We start from the raw sequence: 16,043 nt of genomic DNA on the forward strand, positions 1-16,043 counted from the left end.
CCAATCTCTCTCTCTCTCTCTCTCACCAAAAGACGAATCTTCTAGTGATGAAGACAAATCTGAAATTTAGATTGGTTGCAAGTTTTGGGTAAAATTGAAACCATTTTCAATATTTTATTAATTTATTTACATTAATTTGAACTATTTTTTCTTAGTTTGCTAATATCTTTTTTATTTCACTTTGTAAGAATTGAATGGAAGATGGAGCCACTTATAGAGATGTTTAAAGTTGTTTTATGGATATTACTGACAATGGATGGTTATTTTTTGATAGGTATTATAGGTTTTAGGTTGATTTTTTGTTGATAGAAGAATTAGTTTGTTTAAATTATCATTTTTAACATACTAATGACCAATTGAAACTTATAAATTACAAGGTATAATTATTTAATTTCTTTTATGTTAGAAGCTTTTATCTTGATATTAAGTTTAAAGTTTCTTACAGGTTACTATAGTCTTCACGACAATAAGTGAAAAAAAGGTACAATTGTTTAATTTTGGAATTGAAATACAATAATTAGGCTTGGAATTTTGGCCCGGCCTAACCCGGGCCCATGTAAGGCCAGGCCTGGGCTTATATTTTTAGTCCCATAATATGGGTCAGGCTGGGCCCGGACCTAACCTAAGCCCGTTGTTATGAAGGCAAAGCCCGGCCTGGCCCAGCCCATGATCATCCCTAGTTCAAGTCTAAACATGTCACTTTGTGTGAAAACATGCTAAAGGTCAGGGTGGTACGCAGTCTTCATGTACCAAAAAAAGGGATGGTACCCAGTCTACTTCTAAGACCCAAGTAGATTTTTGTCATCTTTTTTCTACCAAAAATATAGATTTTTATTTTTGAAAATTTTTTGGTTACTATTTTTTAGGGGTTTGACGGTAAGGATGTAAGATCTTGCAGACACCCAGAAAGTATTGGTATCTATTCATACATTGGAAAAAACCTCCCCATAAATTTAAGAGAATTAATTAACCTAAATTTTCAAAATAAAGGGCCAATCGATAACAACTGAAGTGGCTGAACTGAATGACTTATTGTTTCGTCATACAATTAATAAGTTTTCAAAAAGGTTGTGAACTCTATGATAGCCCAAGTCTGATTGATCATCACATCCCTCAAATTATTTTTACTGTTTAATTATTTTATCCATTAAAAAATAAAACAATGAATTAATTAATCTAAATTTTCAAAATAAGGGGCCAATTGATAACAGCTGAAGTGGCTGAACTGAATGACTTATCACTTGGTCATTCAATTAATAAGTTTTCTAGGAGGTCGTGACTCTATGATAGCCCAAGTCTGGTTGATCATCACATCCCTCGGATTATTTTACTGTTTAATTATTTTATCCACTAAAAAACAAAACAATGAGTCATTCATGCCATTTCAGCAGTTATCAAACAGCCCCAAGAAACCTAATTTACCCACTCAAAACAAAGGGTTTCGAGTAGTTCTACAGCTGGGTCCTCATGTAAGCTTCCAAGCTCCAATGGGCCTGGTAGGACTACTGCAGGTGTGCTGACCCAAGTGCCAAAGACTTTTTAATCACCCAAAGCAGGCGTCAATGCTGAAAAGAATAAAAAAGCCCTAATGAGTTGGACTCTGCTGGTAGCTTACCTTCAACTAATCCCATTCAATAATCAGGATTGGTTGGCCCCCGTTAAACTGTTAGAGATGGAGAGATGAATTTCGTCTGTCTTTTCTCTTCATTATTGAAAAATGAATTAAATAAATTGAGTAATTAATTGCCGTATTAGGCTAATTAATCACATCTTTCGCTTCTCTTCATCATTCCCCTTTTAATTGAGAGGAGGTGAAGGGCTCATCGATGATGATTTGTCGTTGAGTTGATTCAACGACGACGATTGCGAAGAATACCCACCTTGCTTCTGCCCATCTTCAATAATTACACTGCTTGTTCTTGTATTTCTTTATTCTTTTCTGACAAGTCTGAACTCTCTCTCCCTCTCTCCCCGCCATGCACGGTTCCTCTGAGACAACTTTTGGAGAATCCGAAAGATACCCAGTTCGTTTCCAGGTTTCAATATCTAAATTCTGTTTCTTTTTCCCCTTCTGAAAGAGGGTTTATGAGGGTTTTAGAGGATCTCCCCTTAGCATTCGCTGCTATTGTTGTTTGCTTGTTTGTTGTTGTTGTTATTGATTTTGATGTTGTTACTGATAATGGATACATGTTATAGATTCGGAATTGAATGGTTTTGCTGAATCCTAGGGTTTATGTAGATTCTATGCACAGATTTGCAACTCAATTTTGTGGGGTTTCTGCCATGGACCATCAATCAGTTCGTTTAATGATGGATCAAGCTCTTCCCCGTGGATCTGATTTGCTATCAGCTCTGCCTGATGATGTTTTTGCTATCATTTCCCGTTTCCTCTCTCCGAGGGACATATGCAGCCTCAGCCTAAGCTGCCGGAGCCTTAACGCTCTCGCTGCAACAGACAAGGTTTGGTTCGTGCAGTGCGAGGCTTTGGGGCTTGTCGCTGCTCGGGAACTTTCTGAGTGGCGTGAGGGTGTCATCTCCTACAAGGCCCTATGTCGATTCCTCGTCGGTGTTCGACCCTTAATTGGCATCTGGGTGCACCAAAACCCTGAGCTCGGCAATGTAGTTTACGTCATGCCTGGTTTCATATCCGTTGTTGGGTGCAGGATCATTCCACAAGAGCTTGGCCCTTTGGGTCTTGAGGATGGTCCCCTTCTGTGGGCTCCGGTCTTTGAGATCATTGGTGACTGTGATGGTTCAATGGCGTTCTTCCTTCATGGGAGAGAGAAGGATGGTGACTACTTCTATCCTGGTTCCCTGAAGCCGATTCATAGGACCTGTAATGTGCTTCTACTTGAGGTTGAGCCACAAATGCAGAACTCTGAAAGGAGATTGTCGCATAGTAAGAGTCTTGTTCATCTTCATTCCGATAGGGAGCTGTCTAGAAGGATTTCTATGTCGGACAATGGGATTTCCAGGTCACAACGGATGACTGAACCAAACGAATCGATTCCTTTCAGCCAATTGGCCTTCGGAGATCGCCGGAAGCTGCTCGAGATTGTCACTAATGTAGTCCGCTTAAAAGTTCCTGATTCAGCAATCGGGCCTCTTTTTCCCAGATCGAGTGATGATTATAAGAAATTTCAGAGGGATATGGTGCTCTTGTCCGAGCGTCGTATGCTGCTTTTGCAGATGCATAGGCTTGGTGTTGGGCACTTCGATTGGGAGGCAGCTCCTGGATTGCAGTCAGATCCCACCCAGATGGATTTGAGCAAGATTAAAAAGAGTCTTGATCGTTCAAGTGGTTGTCATGGTTCTCTTAATGGGGAAGAAAGTCACTCACAGCGTAGAAGGAGCAAAACTGTTGCAGGATATTTTAGGGATGGACTGAAACAAATCCTTGGGAGGTCAAACTCGGTTAATGGCAGTCGTTCAAGTTCAAAAAATGGTACTTCAAGCAGTGGGAAGAAGCATGCACAGCTTCATGAGTTTCTAATGTCTGGTGACACATTAGGACTTAACCTGCATGCCTCTACTATGAAGTTAACCACTTATCGAGCATGGCCAAACATGCCTGACAACCGGTTTGCCCTATATAAGTTGCCCACAAGGGCCCCTGCAGCTGGTGAAGAGTATGCTGGCCTATGGGGTGGCACCTTTGGCTGGCCTCCTGGTAGATCTTCCGAAGACAAACCCGGAAAGGCTCTGTTTTTGCTTTTGCTTTCTTATGAAGAAACCGAGGGGCAACGACTTCTCATTGCAACCAAAATATTAGAAGGCACCCATTATGTCCTTCATCCAAATGGCTCGGCAATGTTTGTTGTAAAGGTTGATGAGCCTTTACAGGATCCATTTCCATGGGATAATGATGGAAATTCCTTTCCTGTGGATATGCTGCATGCTTACAATGGGGAGGGCATTGCAAATGGCTATGGCTTCAGATATCCAGGCTCCAAGCCTGGTTCTCTATTTGTGATTCAAAATGGATTGCTTGCATTCATTTGGAAAGAAACAAGAGTTGTCTTGACCTTGCAGAGGCTTGACTTGCAACAACTTCTAAGGAAAGGTGAACAGGTGCCTGCTCTACCGCCTATTGCCAACTTCTCATATTTGACAAAGTCATACTCAAATGTGTTTGCAGGTGGTCTGTCATCACCAAGGTTCGTCGATATCATCTCTAAAATGATGGCTCTGGACTTTTTATTTTTTTATTATCTCCATCAATCTCTGCTTGAATTTATGTGTAGACAAGCTTGCTATATCATGAGAAGTAGTTAGGATTCCTTAATAGATAGATGTTGGGGAAGTTGGTTCTTTTTATCATTTTCTTCCCTTCTATAAAATGGCCATAGAATGCTCCCCCAAATATTATTGTTTTATGCATTTGATATGCATGGGGTATTGGAAACCAACCAATAAGATCTGCAAACGTTCTGCCAATGTTACATTTATGCCATTGTACAAATGTTGGGAATATGTTATAACCCAAATTTCTCTTTTTGGTAAAGACACAGCTGGACAAGGTGTTGGACATGGAGAACAAGTGTCTAACACACAACAAAATAATGTACATCAGTACAAGTATTATCCTGGTATCATTTTTTTTTTGTTAGTGTTCTGGTACCATAGGCTTCTAATTTTGAACTTCTACTCAATTGAAGTCATTTCTAATTGAAATATCCATGTATATGTATATTTATTTTCTTAGGTACCCCCACATAATTACAATAGGAATTTCTTTTGATCAGTGACTCTTAATAAATATAACAGGTTTACAGCTTAGGCTCCTGAAGAGTCACCTCTTTATGGCATCAATTATACAATGAAGCCCAAAAAAGTTGTCCACTAAAAACCACCCTTGTTTGGCAAAGGTATCAGCCAAACCATTTGCTGGTCTGTTAATCCATCTAAAGGTGGCATCTGCCTCTCTTGATAATTGTCTGATTTCTCTCATGCTTACCTGTAAATCCAATTTCCTTGAGTACCGTTATTCATCCAGTTCACAACCAGCATGGAACCCCCTTCAACCTCTTAATAGTCATTGGTATTTTCTTTTTATTTGTTAACCTAATTGGTAAGCCTTTAGTTTTAAACATCATTCAATTCAAATGTGGAAAATCCCCGCCTATCAAACTGTACAAGGTTGATCCGTGTTTTGGATCCTCCTTCAAATTTTCAACTTTCCATCCTGCTCTCTGATTAGGAACCTTTCCATCTTTTCTATTATTGACCTTCTTGAAACTCTAAACAGCTCTGGACCACACAAACTTCTCTTTAACCAAGAAAAAACTTTGGTTACATGAACAAATCTATGGCTTTTCACATCTGCGATTTGTCTCCCCATACCTTCCAAGCTCCATGACTGAGAATTGGACCTTCTGCTACAACATAAATCAATGCTCAATCTACCTACCTGAATTTCTGTCCATCCATTCTTTACATCTCTTGTAGTATTTGCATCTAAAACCTCCCTAGGATAAACTCTGAACATCAGTGAGAATCACCATAGCAACTTGTTGTTGCAGGCTTTCCTTAAGCATAGGTTGTAAGAAAATTTCATGTACTTGTAATATACTCATGTCTTCTCCCAGATTCAACTTGTGGAGATCCTTGTATGCGATCTCCTCTAATGGCTTGGGGATTATTGAGCCGCACTCCATTTCCATTCCTTCAGAAGCATCTCCCTTGACTGTTTCAAGTGTATCAGTATCCACCTGACCACCCAAAGTTCTGATCATAAGAAAACCTAGCTCATGTTCTCCCCTCAACATCATTGACAACTCAATACCTCATGGTCTGGCGGACACTTTGGCAAAATAAAGATGGATAGAGACAATTTGTTTTGGGGTACAGGGGCTAACTTTTGATTCACAAAGAAAGTGAAAAGGCCATCTTAATCTAAGGGATGCTTGCTGTATGTACATAATTTTCTCTCGATTTCAATTAAGCATATTAAACAAGTTACTCATCAACAAAAATATCTATGCTTATAGATTAGATCAGAATGATGGCTTTATTGTAAAGGGACAGCAAAGTTCTAAAGTGCTATCAATTTGGCAGTTCTCTGTTCTTGAACGATATTTTAGGGGGTATCTCTGATTATCTTTCAAAAGTCTTGGAGAAAACCATACTCAGCTATGGTCTCTAATATGGTGATGATGAGAATTCCCAAGTGTTTTTTCTTATTGTTAAAAGTCAATTTTGTTAAAAATAATGTTCTACATAAAGCAAAGTGTCAAGCTTCTCCCTTTTTGTTAGGCTAGCTTCTGCTACCTAACCCCATACAATCACTTTATATACAACTAGTAACCCCAAAAAAGTTGATCCCTATCCACCCCCTGTTTGGTTATACAATTCACAAGTGTCAGTTATAGTTCTTTTGGTTCTTGGTTATGGTTGGTTTAAATATACTCGGTGTATTTTGCCTAATTTTGTGAGGTAACTCCTACTCGTATTTTCTTTAGAATAGTAGATTTCATTTCTGATTGCTCGTTGTACTGATTAAAAATAAACAAATAGAGAATTAATTAATAAATAAAGTTGTGCTTGTAAACAGTTTCTGCTTTCTTTGTTCTTTGTACTTTCACAAAAGATCTGTAGGTTGTCCACAGATTACTGAAACAAACTATTTAGAGTTTAGATGACTGGAATCCAGTGGTCAGATTAATGGTTATGGAGATGATTAGAGCAGGAAAAGTTCAGCTATAAGAACTATTGAAGCATCCAAGTTTTGTAATTGAGAACACAGATGGATATATTCCCAGGAGGGGTGGGGGAGACGGAATGTTTTTTGTAATTTGAGGCCTAGTAGAGTGAAGGAATAAGGTCAAGTAATTGTTAACTTACGGATTGACAACATCCTGATAGTAGATAGATTCACCAACAGATCTGTGATGGCTATTAGGGTATATGCAGGCATGAAACTGATATGTAAATTAAGGTAGATGATGAGTGGTATCTGAATTAAGATAATGGGCTGATAAGGAATTTTCTTTTTTGAGGTAGATAGGGAAGAGAAAGAAATAGCATGATTAAGATAATGTATTGATAAGGACTATTAATGGAGATCAAGGCAGGAGGGCTTAGTGAAAAGAGAAAGAGGCATTATGATGACTTAGGTAAGAAACAAAGAGTACACAGCTCGCCTGAGAAACTATATGTGCAAAGATTATTTAACAGCAATAAAGAGAACAAAAGAAAAACTAGAAAGAAAAAGAATGAAGGAAAGAGATAAATAGGCCTCCTCAAATAATAAAGAAATCCGGTTGAGGTTTTGTTGTGCAATCACTTTTTTATCAGTAACTCGTAGAAGGAATTTATTAATTTTAATTTGTTGTTCAATCATTCTTCACCCCCCAATCCTAGGTGGTTCCCTCATCCTAGAGCTCATTGAATTATGTTAGTGCACATGGAAACCCAGGACCATCAGGCATTGAGTTAGTGTGTTTACAGAAAAAAAAATGATGGTAGCATCTAGACTTTTAATGATCCAATAGGAGATGCAGATGCACTGAAAGCAGATGTAGCTGTGCTTACAGGTTTAAGAATAACTAAAAGAGTACATTTGCCATCTTTGTTTGTTATTGGGGACTCGGCCAACACTATAATGGAGACTGGTAGACTATCTGAATGAAATTGGAGGCACTCTCAATTCCTGCTTAACAACCTTCTGCCAGATTACAAAGAAGATGAATACTGCTATTGATGATTTAGCTAGATTGGGCTATGAGCATGCAAGGGTTTTTTTTGGGTATCACGACAGCTATATAAGTCTTTTTTTTTTTTTTGAGGATTGAGCTACTATCATATATTTCATATAAATGTGTACTCCTCTTAGATATTTCTTTTTTTTTTTTTTGATCAATAACACTTTCATTAATTCATCAGTAGAAAATTTACAAGTGGAAGACAAACACACTTATCTTCCAAGAGTCACAAAGAACTTCAAGAAAGGAAAGAAGATAATACAAAGATACAAGGACACTAACATTACAACCTAGCCCAAAACAAGGAATCCCTTTCTGCCCCTTGTTTTGCTAAACCGTCAGCTAGGGAATTAGCTGATCTCTTAATCCAACATGTCTTAACTTCCATCTCCCGCACCAGCCATTTGAATTTCCTCTTCTCATTGTTATACTTCCAAAGATCATTTTGTTCTTTGGTCAGCCACCCTATCACCACCTCTAAATCCCCTTCAATTATAAGTTTCTTGATGTTCAATTCCTTAGCTTTCCGGGCTCCTTCCATAACTGCACATATCTCAGCTCTAAGGGAGTCACCCACTCCAATTGGGCCTGAGAACATAGTAGAGATGACCCCATTTTCATCTCTAAAAACACCCCCGATCCCTGATTGTCCCGGGTTTCCCCTATTGCATCTATCAAAGTTTAATTTCAAGAATCCACTAGGTGGGGGGGTCCAAGCCACACTCATTACTGACTTGGTCTGTGTGCAACTTGCAATTTCACCCCACTTCCTCAACATGTCATCCACAGTGTAATCTGTGAATATTTCCAGGGATTTCAGCCACTGTACCGCCCTAAACTGTATGATAGTCCTCAAATCTGCTGTCCCTCTCTGAGTTTCTGAGAATATCCTGGAGTTCCTTTCTTCCCACAGTGTCCAACATACTGCAGCCCTTAGTCCTCTCCACATTGTCCTTCCCCTTTTTAACCGCCACCTGAAGAAGGAGGGGGCGAAAAGGCCCTGCATGTTTGATGGGGGATTCCAGTTACATCCAAACAAGGAGAAAGCCCAATCCCACAACGACCTCGCGAAGTGGCACGACACCATTAGGTGAAAACTAGTCTCCCCATCTGCTTTGCACAGAACACACCACTGAGGTGACAAGCAAGTATTGGGTCTCTTCTTTTGGAGTAAATCACCAGTGTTGATTCTTTTCAGATAGGCTTCCCAACAAAAACTACCAACCCTAGGAGGTATAGCTCTGCACCAAACCTCACCAACAGGAAAAGGGGACAGGGTAGGACTGGTGGACTGACTTAAGATTTTGAAGAAAGAAGCACAAGAGAAAATGCCATTGGGGTTAGGTGTCCAAATTCTAGAATCCTCCCTAGTGGGGTCTAAGACAACGTTATCAAGAATTGCAAGAAGGTTCGAGATACAGTTGAAGTCTAAATCCCTCAAATCCCTTCTTAGACCCAAGTTCCACCCAATCCCAGAAGTGGAAGAGGACGGGGTGGTGAAAGACGAGATCGACTCATTTTTCAAATCAGAAAGAGCGTACAAAGACGGAAACTGATCCTTTAGAGGGGCGCTCCCCACCCAGGTTTGTTCCCAAAATTTTATGGAATTACCGGAATTCAAGTCATACCTGATATTAGGAATGAAAACTGGTAGCAAGTCATGAATGGCTTTCCAAGGAGAATTGCTTGTGATCCTAGCTCTGATTCCAGCGTCCCATCTGTTGTGCTCCAGCCCATGAATACTTGCCACTATTCTAGCCCATAGCTTCTCCTTCTCCATAGGAAACCTCCACAACCACTTCCCCAGCAGAGTCATATTCCTTCTCCTAATACTCCCAAGCCCCAAACCACCACACGACTTACTCCTGCACACTATTTCCCAGCTAACTCTATGATCCCTCTTCTTTTCTCCCGGCTCCCACAGGAAATCTCTCATTAACTTCTCTAACCTCTTAGCAATCTTCACTGGGATTTTAAACACCGACATGAAGAAGATGGGTAAGTTAGCAAGCGTGGCCTTAATTAATGTAATTCTCCCGCCAAGAGAGAGGTAATTCTTTTTCCAAGATACCAATCGTTTTTCAAACCTTTCCATCACCGGGTTTCAGAAGCTCTCTCTCTTGGGATTATCACCTAATGGTAATCCTAAATAATTCAGAGGCCACCCCGTGACTTCACACCCCAGCACTTCAGCACTCTCCCTGATCTCTCCCTCCTCCAAATTCACCCCCACTACACAGCTTTTCCCAAGGTTAACCTTCAAGTTGGACAGTTCCGGACATAACCTTCGCAATTAAAATGAACAAGAAAGGAGAAAGGGGGTCTCCTTGTCTTATACCCCTACTGGCTGGAAAGAAATCTACCACTGTCCCATTCACTAGCACTGAATAATGACAATTCCGGACACAACCCATGATCCATTTACACCATCTAGCCCCAAACCCGAATTTGGTTAAAACTTTCCTCAAGAACCCCCAGTCCACCAAGTCATAAGCCTTTTCCAAGTCTAGCTTACAGACCACTACCTTCTTCTTATCCCTCTTAAAGTTCTCCACTCTCTCATTAGCAGTTAAAATCTGGTCTGTAATTTGTCTTCCACTCACAAAAGTTCCTTGATAGTGTTCAATGATTTCCGGAATTACCTTCTTCAGCCTCAAAGACAACACTTTTGCAATGATCTTGTACAAGCTATTCACCAAACTTATTGGCCTAAAATCCTTCGGGTGGGATGCATCTTTCTTTTTGGGAATTAAGGCTATAAATGTAGAGTTCACACCCGGATTGACAATTCCTCTCCTGAAAAACTCCTCAAACACCCGCAAGAGATCATCTTTCAAAATATCCCAACAATCTTGATAAAAAGCCATTGTAAACCCATCCGGCCCTGGAGCTTTTGTTCTATCCATAGAAAACACAGCCTCCTTGATCTCTTCTATATTAAAGCTTCTTTCCATCCTTCTCCTGTTCTCCACCCCTACATCTGGCCAATCCAAACTTTCTACCCACACCCTTCTACTCACAGGCCTTCTTAGAATAGATTTGAAATGCTCCACACAGGCCCTGGCAATCTCCTCTTGCTGTACTAACTCAACTCCATCTTCTACCAATTTGGAGATAAAGTTCTTCCTTCTCCTGCCATCTGCTAGAGAGTGGAAATACCTAGTGTTTCTATCTTCCTCTTGCAACCATTTACACCGAGATTTTTGCCTCCAGCTAACTTCCTCCTTGTGCAGGCAATCCTCTAACTGTTTTCTCAATTCTCTCCTGAGGTCATTGTCTTCCTCTTCAAATTCTCCCCTTTCCTCTTTAAAGTGTCAAGGCTTTCAATCTTCTTCATCAAGTCTCCCTTTCTTTCTTCTGTCCTCCCGAACTCCATCAAGTTCCACTCCTTAATTCTTGCTTTCAAGAATTGTAGTTTCTTATAGAATTTTATCCCCTCCCACTCCACCGACGGGTTACACTCATGCCACCACTCCCTCACTTTGTTAGTAAACCCTGGATGTAGTAACCACATATTTTCAAATCTAAAGGGGGTAGGACCTCCACACCTTCTTTCCTCCTTGCATAACACTATGGGCCAGTGATCCGAGGTCACCCTTGGGAGAGCTCTAGCATCCAAGGTTCCCCAATGTTCTTCTCAATCCAAAGAGAACAGGAATCTATCCAGCTTAGAGCAAATGGGTCTAGATTGGAGATTTGACCATGTAAATGCCTTATGCGCTAGGGGAATCTCTTTAAGCTCAAAGGCATCCACAAAACTGTTAAACTTCCTCATGCTTTTTGTCACCCTCTGGTTAATCTTATTGGACTCTTCCGAGAACCTTATCACATTGAAGTCCCCACCCATGCACCAAGGCCCATCCCACAACCCTCTAACATCAGCCAGTTCCTCCCACAGCTCCTTTCTCTCTCTGTAATCATTCGGTCCGTAAACATTTGTGAGCACCCACATATAATCATCCTCTTGCTGCTTAAACTTCATGGAAACCGAATACTTTCCGATCAACTCCTCCATCCCTTCAACCACATCCCTCTTCCACATTGTTACAATCCCCCCGGAAGCACCCCACGATGGAGCCGCCACCCAGCTAATCCCCCTGGCTTTCCATACACTCCTTGCCCATTTGTCACTAAACTCCATTCTCTTAGACTCTTGCAACAGCACAATGTCTGGGTCATACCGTCTTATTACCTCTTTTATTGTTGCTCTCTTCTTCGCACTCCCAATTCCCCTCACATTCTAACTAAGGATCTTCATTCCGCTTCTTTTTACAAACCCCTTGCCACCTACCCGCTACTTTCCCCCTTTCCTTCTATCTCCTTTTACCTCGAGCTTCTTGTCTCCTTCTACATCTCTCTTTAGTCTCTCTACTTCACTCAACCTCCTCTTCTTTGTTATGATCTGCATCTTCCTCTTCTGTAAACTTTCTTTCAATTCGTTCCTCTTCTTAGATATTTCTTTTCTTCAACCTCATATAATCTCAGTTCCTTCTCTCACCCAAAAAAAAAAAGAATAGGTTCTCTAGGAGTCAGCACCTTCTTGAGCTGGAGAATGTCTTCTGAAGCCTACAGAAGAACCTTTCCCTGCTTCAGCATTTTCCCCTGCATCACATTTTTAGATATTCTTTATATTGTTCTGAGTCAATCTAATTTGAAATATGGTTAAATATGGATGCATCTACAAGTTGTTTAACTTACTGATCTAGTGGTAAATATAGAATGACCAAGTGCCTGAGGAATAAAAAATTAAGTCTCTCAATGGATCAGAACATGATCCACCTGTGATTCATTAGACTGCATATAATTGTCAATTGGTACCAATTATAATTGGTTGTACCTTGATCATGAATGATCTGATCTAGCTTGATTATGATCTATAAAATATATGTATTAACTAACATATATTTAGTGGTAAAGTTGGTTTTAATATTTCCTACACCAAAAGATTTAGGTTCAGGCCTCATGGAAGTCATTTTAGGTGAAAATGTAATATCAGAACCCAATCTGAATTGAACTAGTAGCATTCAAATCATTCCTGAATATGTTGAATATATAGTTGCATCATATTTGAATCTAGATTTATCCTATCTGAATTGACTTGCTTACAACCCTGGAGAGAATGTTCATCGACTTGTGGCTATGTGACAAAGATAGGGAATGGAGACGATTATAAATGTTGCTTTGAGTATGTGTTATCTTCTGGGACTTTAGAAGTCTTGTTACTAATGCAACTGGATGGACTAGGTTGTTCATTATGGTTGGGAGGTTCATGTCTATGGGAACATTGACTTGTACCTTTGGTTGGTGATGCTTTAACTCTTATCTTTTGACCAAAATGCTGTAAAACTGTCATGCACAAACATTTGGACAACTTATATCTATTTACCTCTAATTGATCCTTTTTGATTTGTCAATTCCAGTAATCTTTTCCTCTACATTGTTTTTTTTTTCTTTTTTGGATTGGACATCATTGTACTTGTAGCTTATTTTAATGATGCTTTAACTTTATTAATATTTTTTTCTTGGTTTGCTCTAACACCATCATCCACCACTTATTCCTCATTAGGTTCTTATTCCTTGTCTTCCTCAAAGTTGCTGTCACTAGAGCCTTCATCCCCTTTGTTCCTGAATTCTCTTTTTCTTCACCAGGTTACTCCACAAGGCAAGAAAATTCCCCTATAGATTCCAAATTCTTGAGATTGTAAACCTCAACATTGTTTACCACAAAAAAAGGCATTGCCTTTACTATAAAATCCCCAAAGTGGACATGACCAGACATAGGTAGAAGATTTTGCAATTTTATTCCTTCTATGCTTACATTTTACAACTTTAGAAGCTGTGATTCCAACCTTGACTTCTTTCTGTTGTTTGATATCACGGCATAAGAGACCACACTGCCAAGGATTTTTTTTTTTTTTTTAAATTATTAAGAGCTAAACCTGGATTGTCTTCCATTCTGACTTCCTTCCAACATACCAGCTGAAACCAAACCCCCCAAGATTTCCTTCTTTGATAGTCCTCTTTCTGTTGTTTGATATCACGGCATAAGAGACCACACTGCCAAGGATGATTTTTTTTTTTTTTTTAATTATTAAGAGCTAAACCTGGATTGTCTTCCATTCTGACTTCCTTCCAACATACTAGCTGAAACCAAACCCCCCAAGATTTCCTTCTTTGATAGTCCTTTAATGTGAACGTCTTTCTCAACCATTACGGTATTCCTGTATAAAACCATTTTTGCTGGAAACGGAAAAGGCCAAGAATAGTTCCCCAAACTGCTGATGCTTTTATTTAAAGGATATCAGATCCAAACAAGAATGTGCCATGACTATCCAGGCCTTGGGTTTTATTCTATTCTTCCTCCCTCCCCCTCCCCCTCCAAATGCTAATGTCCTTTTAGGTTTCTTTTTTTGTAGAAACCTGCTGCTTACAATCTTAGCATATTTTCCAGAAGGTTTAGGGTGGTTTGTTTCTTGGGGGTGATTTCCAAGAAACTGAGCCTCACAAAATAATTCCATCTTCACTTTTTTTTTGAACATGAAAGCAGAGAGAAGTGTTCTTCGTTGGGAAATTATGGAATCAATTTTGAAAATATGAAGTAGGTTCAAAATACTTTCTACCAAAAAAATGTAGATCCAAAATATGGGAAATATTCCAGAAATTAGCAACTAGCAACTTTTAAAATATTTTGAGAAAAATAATGAATGAAGTTTTTGCCGTTAACTTGCTGAAAATGCAACTCAATTATTTCAGCAAAGATGCGCTTTTAGTTTTCATGATTCCTTTTTCCTTCTATCTTATTTTTACTCAATAATCTCCTGTGTAATATTAGAAACTTGGATGTCTCCTATGATTTAACTTTTCCCATGAAAAATGATGCTGCATTTCTACAGATGAATTCGGTAATAGAATGTTTGTGCATTGTCGCCCTTTCTAGTTTTTAAGAATAGTTCTAACATATTCCCTTCCTAATGCCAATTACTGTACTATCCTCTAAGGTGTAGATCATGCTTTTTCTATGACAGGCAGCAATATTCATAGGATCATATAGGCCAAGAAGGTAGAGTACAGATTCAGTGTTTCCTGTACAGTTTCTGTGTTGATTCCATTGGGAAGGAACTGCATTCTCAGAAGCTCATAAGAAGTTAATAGTTTCAAGGTACAACAACGTTATACATTCTTTAAGAGTCTTATCAGTGCGATGATTGGGATGGAATGATATATTCTCCAAAGATCTCCTTCAGCAGCTGATGTTTCAAAGGTACAAAAACATCTTTCATCCCAAAAGTGACAATAATTGGATTCTTCCCTCAGTGACTCACAGTGACCAAGTACACTGCACTTCTACCACTGATGTCAAGCAAGTTTACCAGAACTCGTTTCGTAGTTTTCTTCAAAGTTAGATATTCATGTATGGGTTTGATTTTGATGTCAGATAGTCCTTGGGTTAAACCTTAAGGTATATACATGAAAAAATAAACACTGGATGCTTTTGTCCCCAATAGCAAAGGATCAGCTCATACTTGGTGTGATACTAATGGAAGAAAAAACCTATGTAATTTGATCTAAATAAAGTTTGGCATTGTATTTTTATTAAAGTTGTCCAATTTTGTAGAATTGCTTATCGGCTTAAATGGACCCTTTGCTCTTGCTGAGGAAACTGACTGTTGGACAAGTACGAGTTTCGTATTTCTTTTTACATTGTTTTGTGACCTCAAGTACCTATTATTTGGGTCTTTAGCATTAAGGCAGCAACTAGGGTTTACCACAACTGAATTGCTTAAATCAATTCATTTCATCTAAACTTAAAATGCAGGAAACACTCTACTAAGTTACTTTGCCATGCTATCATGTATTAACAACTTGTGAACCGTAATCACAGTACTGAGTATCATATGAGAATCATTGAGGCTTTTAACAGCATCTGAATCTGTTATAGTTTGTAAGTGCTAACACTTTTTTTTCTTGGTTCAGTCTCCGTTTCAGCAGGCACTGGTTGCAAGCTTGGATCTTCTACCCACAAAGACGCTATCCACACATGGGGAACATCTCCCCATGAGTGGCAACTGAGATGTTCCCGATGTGTGGCTTTAGTGTTCTCTGCGTAGGCTTGTGGGTAGCAGATGCGGACTCAGTGGTTGCACTTTACTAACTAGTAAAAGAAAGGAAGTCTGGTACCAAACAAGATATGATTGTGCCATGAATCATGACTAAGCTAGCCCTACTATGAGTCATGACTAAGCTACCAAACAAATGACTCAGACCTGTTAATGCATAAATCTCTTTCTTTGCATCAAAGAAAAAAGAAATCTCTTTGTACTTTTTCCTTGTTATACTCTA

The 16,043-nt window shown here is 39.3% G+C and overlaps 1 protein-coding gene across 5 annotated transcripts; it reads left to right on the forward strand.

Moving 5' to 3' along the window:
* The first annotated feature begins 1,595 nt into the window (after positions 1-1,595).
* LOC104605841 (F-box family protein) lies at positions 1,596-15,301 on the forward strand. 5 transcript variants are annotated; one of them, XM_010270773.3, is made up of 3 exons: positions 1,599-2,036; positions 2,240-4,157; positions 14,729-15,301. In XM_010270773.3, exons 2-3 carry the CDS (start codon positions 2,245-2,247, stop codon positions 14,742-14,744), a joined length of 1,929 nt encoding a protein of 642 aa, XP_010269075.1. In that variant the 5' UTR covers positions 1,599-2,036; positions 2,240-2,244; the 3' UTR covers positions 14,745-15,301. The 5 variants fall into 5 exon arrangements, with proteins under 5 accessions (XP_010269076.1, XP_010269075.1, XP_088752361.1 ...); XM_088896235.1 differs by having other exon boundaries at positions 2,253-4,157; XM_010270772.3 differs by having other exon boundaries at positions 1,601-2,036; positions 2,229-4,157.
* The last annotated feature ends 742 nt before the right edge of the window (positions 15,302-16,043 follow it).

This window comes from Nelumbo nucifera, chromosome 1, assembly GCF_055504915.1.
Source record: "Nelumbo nucifera cultivar China Antique chromosome 1, China Antique-T2T, whole genome shotgun sequence".
NCBI classification, from domain to species: Eukaryota; Viridiplantae; Streptophyta; class Magnoliopsida; order Proteales; family Nelumbonaceae; genus Nelumbo; species Nelumbo nucifera.